This window comes from Trachypithecus francoisi, unplaced genomic scaffold (assembly GCF_009764315.1).
Source record: "Trachypithecus francoisi isolate TF-2019V2 unplaced genomic scaffold, Tfra_2.0 Lachesis_group7, whole genome shotgun sequence".
Taxonomy (NCBI): Eukaryota; Metazoa; Chordata; class Mammalia; order Primates; family Cercopithecidae; genus Trachypithecus; species Trachypithecus francoisi.
This window is the reverse complement of record NW_022681472.1, coordinates 42,534,152-42,547,589: the sequence shown is the minus strand read 5'-3', so window position 1 is coordinate 42,547,589 and position 13,438 is coordinate 42,534,152. Positions and strand designations below refer to the sequence as shown.

Sequence of the window (13,438 nt, the reverse complement as noted above, 5' to 3'; positions counted from 1 at the left end):
AAATGGTTCTTCATACCATGAAGTAACTCCTCGAGTACAAAAGCATTCTACTCATACATATAAAGCACAATGGCATGTATGTGAAACTAAGTCATTTTGATAAATGTAGGACTAACATTGAAGATGATTTTAATAGTCTATAAGAATAACTGCATGAGGAAGGCAAGTAATATTTTTGTATAGTCAGACATTAAATCTTTTAGTGAAATCATGGATTTTTGTGATAGTTCAACAGATAATTGTTACCAGAAATATTCTTAAAAGACTTTGTGTTCCATTGTGTTATTAAATCTATAATACAACACATGATAAAAATTCCCAATAAAGTCATAAGGTTCTCATGTCTCAGTGCATGACAAACACTTTCTGTTACACTTAAAAACCTAATATTAATAAGAAAGAACTTACACTAAATACTTACTAAGACATTTCTATGGAAAAATAAAATGCAAAACTATGTCACCCAAAACAAGAAGCCTCAGCTTTAATAGTCATATCTATGCTGAAATAATACATCTATACAGTGAAAAAATAACTTTGTATAAGAAATATTATAATAGATGTTTGCTTATGTCCAAACAATAGAACAAAGGTATCAAGATACAATTGTTTTTGAATACTAGTTAATATATGATCAAACAGTAGTTTCTTAAACTCCTGTATGAAAATTTTCCCAGCAACTTTGTAAACGAATGCAAATATATGATAAATAAGTAATATCTGTTATTTATTCATAAGTTGTAGGAGAAATTTGAATATTCTTTCTTGAAGAAATTAAAAATGAAATACATTATTATTCAGAGACACAAGGAACCCCTTTAAAATTCAACTATGGCAAGAACATAGCCAAGTCTTTTGTTAAAAAGCAATCACAATATGTAACATTCTTTGGGAGGGGGGAGACTGACATTCACACAGGGCCTAAAACGGACCAAGTAATGTTTGGGGCTTTACATTCTAACTGTGTTTAGGCTTCACAACAATGATGACTCTATGAGATTAATAATAGTGCCCATTTTATAGATTAGTGCATTAAATTTTTGGAGGGAGAAATTTGCTCAAGATCATACAACTAATGATTAGAGGAGTCCAGTTGAGAACACAGTTCTTTCTGACCCTGCAGGCCAGGCATTTTGCAACATGTACATCCCAAATGTAACTTTCAATCCAGCTGCCACAGACAAAACAAGATTCAGTGTGACACGCTTTTAGAATACCAATCTACTGCCAATAAGTTTTTAATTTCTGTCCTTTGCTAACTCATTTTAACACAAATAATTCTCTTCCATTATTTCCCATTCTTCTGTCATAAATGATCACCATTTGTGTCAGAAATCTAAATTACTTTCAGTATCCACACTATTCTTTATAAACCTATGTTACCTTTTAACTTCAAAGAGAAATTTTCTTTTCTAGATGTGAACCCCCCTTCCACTCCATTGCAGTGCAGTTTTCCTCCAAAATACTGTATTTTTCACAAATTAATAGCCCCACAAAGTGTTTTTCTTTGATCAGCATGCAACCCTTAAATATAGTTTGAGACTGCAATTCCTCATCTTATGTGCCATTTCACCAGAGGACAACAGCATAAGAACCATATTGCATTTGGATTTTAAACAGCCTGAATCTAAAAGGCAAAAATCCTGATGTTCTTCCAGGGAGTAATTCCTCTGAGTCATTCCTGAGAAGTGGCTTTGCATCACTGCTCTACTGAAACATAATGATCTTCAGCTGCCTCATTCCCTCACTCAAAGGAAACATCATTAACTGGAGACAGTAGAAGAAAAAACAATCGGGCCAAGTTTTCTCAGAGGATCTTAATCTGCATTTCACAGCTCATTTATAAGTCCCTCTCTTCTCCTACCCTTTCCACAACTCCCACAAATACACACAAACATAACTTTTTTCCCCAGAAATTAGTCATTTATAAAGAAACTAATTATTTTTACCATAGTATTTTATAATTGCATTTTAAAAGCCAGTGTTGTTATAGGCACTGCAATCAAATACCAACATGTGAGAGCATCAGATGATCTGCCCAGCATTCTCCATCATGTTAGTGCTTAAATTGAGCAATGAACCTGATTTGCTTCAAGGATTATCTATTCAACCCTGCTCATGTCTTAGAGAGAGAAAATCAAATCATGTCAAATCTAAATCCCTAACACAGAATATGGGCCACTTTCATCTTGCACCTAGACAAATTTTACAGCATTCTAACAGGTCACCCTGAATCTCCTTTTGGCATCCACAGTCAACCATCCACACATGACCTTTTGCCATGTAAATCATAATGTGCCAATCATACCAAGGTTAAAATCCCTTCATGGCCCATGAGACCCTAAATGATAATCTGGTCCCTGGCTACTTCTGAAGCCCTATTTCCACCAGGTCTCCCATCTGACTCATGCACTTTCACAACAATGACCTTCTTGCTAATTATTGTGGTTTTTGTTAATTTGTTTTTCTATTTGCAGACCATGTTGCAATACCTGGGCTCTTGCACTTGTGTTTTCTTTCCCTAGAACGCACTTCTTCAAGGTATTTAATTGTCTCTCTCTCTCTCTCTTCTCTTTCTCCTGTTTCATAAAATCTGACTTCTCTGATCATTTCCATCATTCTCTAACCCCTTATTCCGCATTAGCTTTTCTTGCTAGCACTTATCACTAACTGACAGAATACATATGTGTTTAGTATCTCTTACATTAGAATGTAAGCTCCATGAGGGCAAAGGTATTGTCCCAATACCAGGAATACTGACAGAAACATAGAAGAGTTCAAAAGTGTATGTTGGATTCATTAATTAATGGATGAAAACTAAAATGAGTCAAAATTATTTAGAAACTAAAATTCTAAGTTGTGTTTCAGCTCCTAGATTTTAATATTATTTACTTATTATCATTTCCCTCTTCTTCTGAAATACTTTCTCTTTTGAAATGCTGCCCCTTTGCCAACTGCATGTAAACTCAGTAAAACTGCTTGTCAAAGTGTACTTCTCCCTCAGTATTTATTTAAGGGTGGGTACAAACATAAACTACAACAATCTGACTCCCTATCCCTGAAATTAAGCTGTGAGCCTAGTGATTCCCAAATGCAAGTAGTTACAGCTGATTGATTCCAGTGTTGTACCTTGAAGAGACTTCCAGAGTTGCCTTAGAGTTTGTATCATCTCCAGCATCTTATTGTTGTTCTTCCATTCTGAGAGCTACCTGATATTCTTCCATCAATCCTCCCTTCCCTTTTTGTTTGTTGTGATTGTTTTAATGAATCAGAGTCAGTTTCTGTTGCTTATGATCCAAAATCCTAATGAATACACATGATAAACTTATATTCAATCTGATATGCCTTAAAATACAAAATTTTAAAAAGGGGCCTCCCAACTCTCTTTTTCTCACTCTGTCTCCTCTCTCCCTCTCACTGTTCAACAATCTGGTTGCTCAAATCTCTCCTTTATGGTGGCACCACCACCATGACTTTAATGTTTCAAAATTATTATTTTTCCCGTCTATCAGTATTTACTCAGAGCTGCTGACATGAAGTGGAAGTTAAGATGTAATTAACATGATTAAGCTATACCACACTGAGTTATTAATAATTAATAGTATCTTAATCTTATCAGACATATTTGCATTTCTTTTTTTTTTTTTTTTTTTTTTTTTTTTTTTGAGATGGAGTCTTGCTCTGTCACCAGGCTGGAGTGCAGTGGCCCGATCTTGGCTCACCTTCCAGGTTCAAGCAATTCTCTTGCCTCAGCCTCCCAAGCAGCTGGGACTACAGGCACATGCCACCACACCCAGGTAATTTTTGTATTTTTAATAGAGATGGAGTTTCACCAGGTTGGCCAGGATAGTCTCCATCTCTTAACCTCATGATTCACCCACCTTGGCCTCCCAAAGTGCTGGGATTACAGGTGTGAGCCACCGCACCCAGCCTGCATTTATTTAAAAAGCTACTGTGACTCAAATTTTTTTTTTTTTTAATTTTAGTCAGGATGACAAAGTGAAAAGTTTTAAAGTATAGAAGGTAACATTTTCAATATTTCATTAGATAACATCACTTAAGCAGCCCATCAATCTGATCATGGTTGAATTAGTCAGAGATAAATAAAAGGCTACAGACCTGACAACTTATCCATCAATAAATAGATTTTAATTGAATTACTTTAGTGTTGTGTTTATAAAGCATACAACCCCATTGTGAATGTGATTAACAGAGTCACAAATAGATTGATGATGTTACTAAATGTGACTAAGGGAACACCCAATCCCCTTTCCTTAAATGTTGGGGGTGGGGGCAGAATCTGTGGTTTGGGAATACTGCAAAAGCGATGGGATATATAGGCCCTTGATTAGGTTATATCATACTTCACCTAGGCAGAATAACAGAGAGAAAAACAGAGACCCTCCCTTGCTAGCTTTGAAAATTTTGTGTTGTGAGAGAGCTTGAGACAGCGCCACATGGCAAGGATCTAGGGAGTATCTAGTACAAAGAGGGGCTCCTGCTGAATGTCATCATGAAAGTGGGAATGTCAGTCCTACAACCACAAGGAGCTGAATCCTGCCAACAACCATTTGAGCTTGGAAGAGGATCCCATGCTCCAGAAATGGTCACAGCCCAGTGGACACTCTGATGAAGATTTGTGAGACACTGAGCAGAGGACCAGCTAAACCTCACCCTGAAAGATAATAAATGTATGTTTTTGTAAGCCACTAAGTTTATGTTAATTAATTACAGAACAATACGAAGCTAATACATAGTGTCCCAAGAAGAGGAGAGAAAAGGCATGTACTATAGAACATAAATTGTGGATTTAGTGCATACATTGCCCTTTTACTTACTATTAATAGCTTGTCATAGCTACTTCAAAGCATCAATGTGAGGATTAAATCAGAAATGTTATATATAGAGCTTAAGGCTTTGTGTTAATATTAAACATCTCATAAAAGTGAGTTTCCTTCTCATTTACTCTCCCACTGTAATTTGGTGGCTGTCACAGCAGTGAGTTTTGCCATGTCAAAGTCCTGGCTGCCCAATTCTGAGACACTGAAAATGGGGATGTATATACTTCACGATCTTCTCTACTTATCCATTTTCTCACACATGAGTGAGGAAGTGGGTTCTGGAAACTGACACTGATACAACATCTATTGTCCTAGATATTTGGAAACAGGCCATTAAATAGCATCCATGGAGGTCCACAAAAGAATGCAGCAAAGTAACTTGTCTATTCTTCACTGTACTCGGATAGCCTTCTACCATGGTTCCTGCTTTTCACGGTAGTCCACTGTTAAGAAGGTACTAGGCTTCTTACCCATTTGCAGTTTCCATTCTGACATTGACCTGGATTTACCTCCCGGTATTTTGACATTGCAGTGCAGAATCATAGCTGCTTGGAAGTCCCTGTTACTGACCTCCTGCATCTCAGATCAGAAACTTTGTTATCTGGAAACTGCTATCTCATTATAGTAAAAAAGATAGGAATTACAGCTGCCATTAAAACTCTTATAGCCCAGCACAATCTGAAATCATCAGAGTGATTCATGGGTTTCTGGAAACTAAAATTTTGGAATCTAATGCAATATTAATCAACATTAGAGTTTAATGGAATTAAAGTGATTGTAGCACAGTATATCTTCAATCACTTTCAGTGTTTTAGTGATTTTCTACCAGTTAAAGAATATTTTTAACAAATTTCCTGTGCATATTCTAGTTGAATTTTCTAATTTTTTCAGCTTACAAGTTTAATTTTATTCTTCTATGACAGGTGGTTAAGATTTTCTTCCGTAATTCCCTCGCACCTGCTTTACTGAAACGTGACTAGTATTCATTGTTTCCTTTTTGTTATTATAAGTTAAGAGCATCAAAAATCTGACCATTCTCAACTTTCCTGGAAGCTCTGATCATATTTCCTCAAATTTGCAATCATAGTCATGTGTCACTTAACAACGGGGACACATTCTGAGAAATTTGTCATGCGACTTTGTCATTCTGTAAATATCACAGAGTACACTTAAACAAACCTAGAGAGTGTAGTCAACTACACACCTAGGCCAGCTGGTCTAGCCTGTTGCTCCTAGGCTGCAAACCTGTACAGCATGTTACTGCACTCTATACTGTAGGCAGTTATACCATAATGGTATTTGTGTATCTAAACAAAGAAAAAGTTCATTCTTCAGAACATAAATGTCAAATTTTTAATTACTCATTCCCTGCTATTGAATTTTTTATGAAAACAATTCTAGTCTTGACACTTTTGATTTTGTTCCTATTATCAATCTCAACTCCAATATCACATATTCTAGTTGAATTTCTTTTTTTCAGCTTACAAGTTTAATTTTACTCCCCTATGACAGGTGGTAAAGATTTTCTTCTATAATTTTCATGGTCCTCGTTTAACTTTAATTTTATTCACAAATCCAATACCATCTTTGGTAATCAGCCTCCACTCAGATTTAATCTTCTCCTAACCACCGTTCCTTCTCTAGGCAGTTGTGTCCCTATTAGAGCACAAAGTATTCTAGGAAATTAAAGGCAATGGGGACAGGTGCAGTGGCTAACACCTATAATCCCAGGCCGCGGGAGGCCAAGGATCACCTGAGGTCAGGAGTTCGAGACCAGCCTGGCCAACATGGTGAAACCCCATCTCTACTAAAAACACAAAAATTAGCCAGGTGTGGTGGCAAGTGCCTGTAATCCCAGCTGAGGCAGGAGAATCACTTGAACCCAGGAGGATGCAATAAGCCCAGATCATGCCATTGAGACGGAGGTTGCAGTGAGCCGAGATCATGCCATTGCACTCCAGCCTGGGGCACAAGAGCAAGACTTAAGTCTCAAAAAAAAAAAAAAAAAAAAGGAATGTGTGGTAAGTTTATTTAAAGACTCCTGGATAAGGAAGACAGCTTAAATTCTGTGAAAAACCTTCAGATAACCATAAGCTAAGGACATCTTTAACATAATTTTGAAATATCAGTAAATAATATGTATTATGCTTGCAGCTTAATTTTAAAATAATGGGTCACAGGTTTAGCATTATATCCATGACACACCATGAAGACTGAATTCATGAAGATTGTATTTATATAGAAACAAAATCTCCAGTGTGTCCATCTCTTCTGAATCAACCACAAGTGCTATATCATAACTAAAGTACACTTATCCAACAATAATAAATTTTAAAAAATAAAGACATTCCAAAGAATTACTCAACTAAAAGAAGGAGTATAATTTAAATACTTACAATTTCTTTAAGATAGCTAGGAATTCTTCAAAGTTCTCTATGGCTCTTTTTGGTCTATATAAATTATGGCCACCATGTGCTCTCTCAACATAGACAGCTACATTGTGAGAATCATCAGGTTGTTGATGTTGACTTTCCTCTTTGCCTTCACTGAGTTCCCTGAACAAGAAAATAGAGTATTTTATGCTGTTGTATACTGCACAAAAATTATTTACAGGGACTTTTACTATATTACCAGGAGTATAAATGCACTGTTTTGAGAAAATTTGTCAATTTAAGAACATATTCTTTTCAAATGCATTAGAATGTTTCAATCATGATAGCACAGTTATGTATGTCATTCTGTTAAATGTAGAACTTAGAATATATGAAATATTTTCAATGTATAGAATTTGATTACATGTATTATAACTGTTCTGAGCAAATGAAACACCTTTAATAATATATTAGGCTTACGTAATTTAGGAAAATATTTCAAGCCAATGGCTAACATCCTTTATACTCACACACTTGTTTTTCAGTGTTGTTTTAGCACCAAGGATATAATTTTATTATTTAAACTTTTATTTACCCCTGGTAATCTATAAACATCTTGGAAGATAGCCACCATATCTTACTCTTGTGCTATGGTATGTTCAATACCTAAGTCCCTCAGAGATGTACAAATAAATGACCGTTTCCCATTCATATTTCTAGGATCAAGCATTTCTATTAAAAGGCCATTGAAAACTTATGGGTGAGAAATCCAACCACTGCTGTCTATCTTTAAGAAAAAAATAGTAAGGCAGGTTGCAGAAATGAATCTGGATTACATCTTGATAACAGACCTTTAATTATATACATAGGAAGATTAAAAATTAAATAGATATTATGTGGAATCATAACAGCAATAGTAAATTATCACATTAACATATAACTTGTTGCATTCTTAAATGTGCTGGCTACTCTGCTAACCATTATGTGCACATCATCTCATTAACACTAACCATGTGATACCATTTGGCTGTGTCCCCACCCAAATCTCATCTTGAATTGTAGCTCCCATAATTCCCATGTCTCACTGGAGGGACCCAGTGGGAGATAATGGAATCATGGGGGAAGATCTTTCCTGGGCTGTTCTTATGATAGCAAGAATGTCTCACAAGATCTGATGGTTTTATAAAGGAGAGTTCTCCTACACAAGCTCTCTATTTGCCTGCTCCCACGTAAGACATGACTTTGCTCCTCATTTGCTTTCCGACATGATTGTGAGGTCTCCCCAGTCAAGTCGCACTGTGAGTCTATTAAACCTCTTTCCTTGATAAATTACCTAGTGTTGGGTATGTCTTTATTAGCCGTGTGAGAACAGATGAATACAGAAAATTGGTACCAGTAAAGTGTGGAAGTGACTTTGGAACTGGGCAACAGGCAGAGATTGCAACAGTTTGGAAGGCTCAGAAGAAGACAGGAAGATGTGGGAAATTTTGTAACTTCCGAGAGACTTGATGAATGGCTTTGACCAAAATGCTTATAGAGATATCGGCAAAAAAGTCCAGGCTGAGTTGGTCTCAGATGGAGATGAGGAACTTGTTGGAAACTTAAATAAAGGTGACTCTTACTATGTTTTAGCAGAGACTGGCAGCATTTTGCACCTGCCCTAGTGATCTGTGGCACTTTGAACTTGAGGGAGATGATTTAGTGTATCTAGCAGAAGAAATTTCCAAGCTGCAAAGTGTTCAAGAGGTGACTTGGGTGCTATAAAATGCATTCAGCTTTATGTATTCAGAAAGAGATGGTTTGGAATTGGAACTTATGTTTAAAAGGGAAGCAGAGCATAAAAGTTCAGAAAATTTGCAGCCTGACAATGGAGTAGAAAAGAAAAATCTATTTTCTGAGGAGAAATTCAAGCTGGTTGCAGAAATTTGCATAAGTAACAAGGAGCCAAATGGTAATCTCCAAAACAATGGGGAAAATGTCTCCAGGCCATGTCAGAGACCTTCATGGCAGCCCCTACCATCACAAGCCACACGGCCTAGGAGGAAAAAATGGTTTCATGGGTCTCACCCAGAGCCTTGCTGCTTTGTACAGTCTCAGGACTCGGTGCCCCATGTCCCAGCCATGGCTAAAAAGGGGCCAACGTAGAGGTCAGGCCATTGCTTCAGAGGGTACAAGTCTACACATGGTGTTGAGCCTGCAGGTGCACAGAAGTCAAAAATTGAGGTTTGGGAACCTCTGCCTAGATTTCAGAGTCTCATAGGCAGATGAGACCTGCCTTGGCTCAGATAACACTTTGGACTGTGGACTTTTGAGTTAATGCTGAAATGAGTTAAGACTTTAGGGGACTGTTGGGAAGACACAATTAGTTTTGAAATGTGAGGACATGAGATTTTGGAGGGGCCAGGGTCAGAATGATATGGTTTAGCTGTGTCCCCCACCCAAATCCCATCTTGAATTGTAGCTGCTTAATTCCCATATGCTGTGGGAGGGACCCAGTGGAGTTAATTGAATCATGGGGGTAGGTCTTTCCCATGCTGTTCTCACAATAGTAAGTCTCATGAGATCTGATGGTTTTATAAAGGAAAGTTTCCCTACACAAGCTCTCTCTTTGCCTGCTGCCATGTAAGATGTGACTTTGCCCCTCCTCCACCTTCTACCATGATTGTGAGGCCTACCCCAGCCATGTGGAACTGTTAGTCAACTAAACCTCTTTCCTTTATAAATTATTCAGTCTCAGGTATGTCTTTATTAGCAGTGTGAGAACAGATGAATACACAATACACCATGTGAGTAGGCAATATTATCCTCAGTTTATAAAATAAGGAAACAGTAACTAAAAGAGTTTATATAAATTTTCTAAACTCTCACAGCTAGTAGAGTTGGAAAGACTTTTTTCATCCTTCTGCTTTTCACAATTACCTGTACCTTTGAATTTTTAATAAAGCTTGATACTGGGTAAAATCTGATTCTTAGAAGTCTAATTTGGTAACCTACTTCTTTATATTATTCTCAATCCCTATAGTCTTTTTTTTTTTTTTCTGAGACAGAGTCTTGCCCTGTTGCCCAGGCTGGAGTGCGGTGGTGCAATCTCAGCTCACTGCAAGCTCCACTTCCTGGGTTCACATAATTCTCCTGCCTCATCCTCCTGAGTAGCTGGGACTACAGGAGCCCACCACCACACCTGGCTAACTTTTTTGTATTTTTATGTAGAGACAAGGACTCATGGTGTTAGCCAGGATAGTTTCGTTCTCCTGACCTCATGATCCATCTGCCTCTGCCTCCCGAAGTCCTGGGATTATAGGTGTGAGCCACCACGCCTGGCCTCAATCCCTACATATTTTTTTTCCAAACAAATTCTACATGTTCCATAAGATTTTTACAAAATACATAACATTTGTATTATCATATTACTTGTATATGTGTGATATTTCCGTATCTAATGTAATTAGGAGTTTTAAATTTTATAATTTGAATGATCACTGTGGTTGTAGAGTAAAACTGTTTTTCCCTTTTTCTTTAGTAATCAGCTACATTACTGAACTCTCCCTTTTCAGTTGGTTATCTTAAGGATTTTTCAGGTAGTAATAAAGAGGCATGGCCGGGCGCGGTGGCTCAAGCCTGTAATCCCAGCACTTTGGGAGGCCGAGACGGGCGGATCACAAGGTCAGGAGATCGAGACCATTCTGGCGAACACAGTGAAACCCCGTCTCTACTAAAAATACAAAAAACTAGCCGGGCGAGGTGGCGGGCGCCTGTAGTCCAGCTACTCGGGAGGCTGAGGCAGGAGAATGGCGGAACCCGGAGGCGGAGCTTGCCGTGAGCTGAGATCTGGCCACTGCACTCCAGCCTGGGCGACAGAGCAAGACTCAGCCTCAAAAAAAAAAAAAAAAAAAAAAAAAAAAAAAAAAAAAAAAAAAAAAAAAAAGAGGCACACATAAAATAAATTAGAAAGAAATACATTGCTTTAAATGAATTTTTTTTTTTTTTTTTTTTTGAGAAGGGATCTTTGTCACCCAGGCTGCAGTGCAATGGCATGATCTCGGCTTACTGCAACCTCTGCCTCCCAGCTCATGCAATCCTCCCACCTCAGCCTCCCAAGTAGCTGGTACTACAGGTGCAAACCACCAGTGCCCAGCTACTTTTTTTTAAGAGATGGTTTTTGCCATGTTGGCCAGGCTGGTCTCAAACTCCTGAGCTCAAAGTGATGCACTCCTGCCTCAACCTCCCAAAGTGCTATGATTACAGGCATGAGTCACTATGCTCAGACCCCGAATGCATGTTTTTTAAAAAAGAAAAACTGATAATTCACGAGCTAAGGTTTGACCTCAAAAAATGAGAAAAAGAAAGAGCAAGTTATACTCAAAATAAGTATAAGGAAATATATAATAAAGGAGAAAAACTGTTAGAGCAATACAACCAAAACTTATTTAGAAATCTAATAAACTTGCAAAAATAACGTCTAATAAACTTGGCAAAAAAATTTTCGAGAACAAAAACAGAAAAGGCAGACATAAATTATGTCAGAAATGGAAAAGGAGATAAGTAACCACCATCCTGAATTTTGTTTCTAGTATTCTGTTGGTTTTCATTATAGATTTATCAAAGATATATGTATTCATTTAAAAAAATCATTTTAATTTTTTATATTTTAAACTTTATAAAAAGAAATTATTCTTATGGATTCTGTAACTTGCTTTTCTTGTTGCATTCAACATTGTGTACATGAGATTCAATGACTAATTCATTCATTTTACTGCTTTATGAGATTTCATTATAGGTATGTACCACAAAGGCTTTGGGGGGAGTTTCTGTGTTTTGTTTTTTCGTTTTTCTAGTCTGTAGGAAATCGGATTTTTGTTGTTTGTTTGGTTTTTTTTTTGTATACAAGCGTGGCTACTATTACCAGTCTTATATAAGTAAGACTTCTCCAACAGATATGCCCAAGAGTAAAAGGCTATTTCTGAAGCTAGGATATGAGGAGCCTCAGAAATTATAGACTCCAAAATTGGGGGGGATGTTCTTCCTATTCATATGATGAGAAGTGAGGACAAAAGGCATCACTCTTCCAACGCTGGAGATCCCATCCTTCCCTCAGGGTATGGCCCTCCACTCTGACCTCTCTCCGTTCTCTTTGTAGTCTAAGAGGAAAGGCAAGGGTGCAGGTTTTCAAGAATGTGTCAGTAAGGGCCACTCAATATGACCTTCCTCCATCCTCTTTGTGGTCTAAGAGGAAAACAAGTGTTTCCGCTGCTGCTTCGGTGAGCGCAACTATTCCAAACAGCAGAGTCCAGGGACCATTGCAGGTTATTGGGTGGGGGAAAAATAAAACAGACTAAAACCGTGGGTGGTTTTTTTCTTTCAGATGGGAAACACTCAGGCCTCAACAAGCTCTCCCTTGAAATGAAGCCATTGGAACCAATTTGACCCTCAAACCCTGAAAAAGAAGCTGCTTATTTTTTTCTGCACTATGGCCTGGCCCCAATATTCTCTCTCTGATGGGACAAAATGGCCACATGAGGGAAGTATAAATTACAATACTATCCTGCAGCTTGACCTTTTCTGTAAGAGGGAAGGCAAATGGAGTGAAATACCTTATGTCCAAGCTTTCCTTTCATTGAAGGGTAATCCACAACTATGCACAACTTGCAATCTATGTCCCACAGGAGAACCTGTCAGCTTACCATCATATCCTAGCCTCCCTACAGCTCCCCTTCCTATTAGTGATAAGCCTCCTCTAATTTCCCCACCCAGAAGGAAACAAGCAAAGAAATCTACAAGGGACCACAAACCCTCCCGGGCTATCAGTTATGTCCCCTTCAAGCTGCAGGGGAAGGGGAATTTGGCCCAACCCGGGTACATGTCCCTTTCTCCCTCTCTGACTTAAAGCAGATCAAGGTAGACCTGGGGAAGTTTTCAGATGATCCTGATAGGTATATAGATGTCCTACAAGGTCTAGGGCAAACCTTCGACCTCACTTGGAGAAGTGTCATGCTATTATCAGATCAAACCCTGGCCTTTAATGAAAAGAATGCGGCTTTAGCCACAACCCGAGAGTTTGGAGATACCTGGTATCTTACTCAAGTAAATGATAGAATGACAGCCGAAGAAAGGGACAAATTCCCTAGCAGTCAGCAAGCCGTCCCCAGTATGGATCCCCACCGGGACCTCGACTCAGATCATGGGGACTGGAGTCTCAAACATCTGTTGACCTGTGTTCTAGAAGGA

At 38.0% G+C, this 13,438-nt stretch overlaps 1 protein-coding gene across 1 annotated transcript in view; it reads right to left on the bottom strand.

The window, feature by feature from the left end:
• The window catches only part of CNBD1 (cyclic nucleotide binding domain containing 1), a 564,244-nt gene that overhangs the window by 488,559 nt on the left and 62,247 nt on the right, over nt 1-13,438 (bottom strand). The window contains exon 4 of the mRNA XM_033202693.1: nt 7,238-7,396. Within this exon, the coding sequence (XP_033058584.1) occupies nt 7,238-7,396 (159 nt within the window). The remainder of the gene's footprint in view (nt 1-7,237; nt 7,397-13,438) is intronic.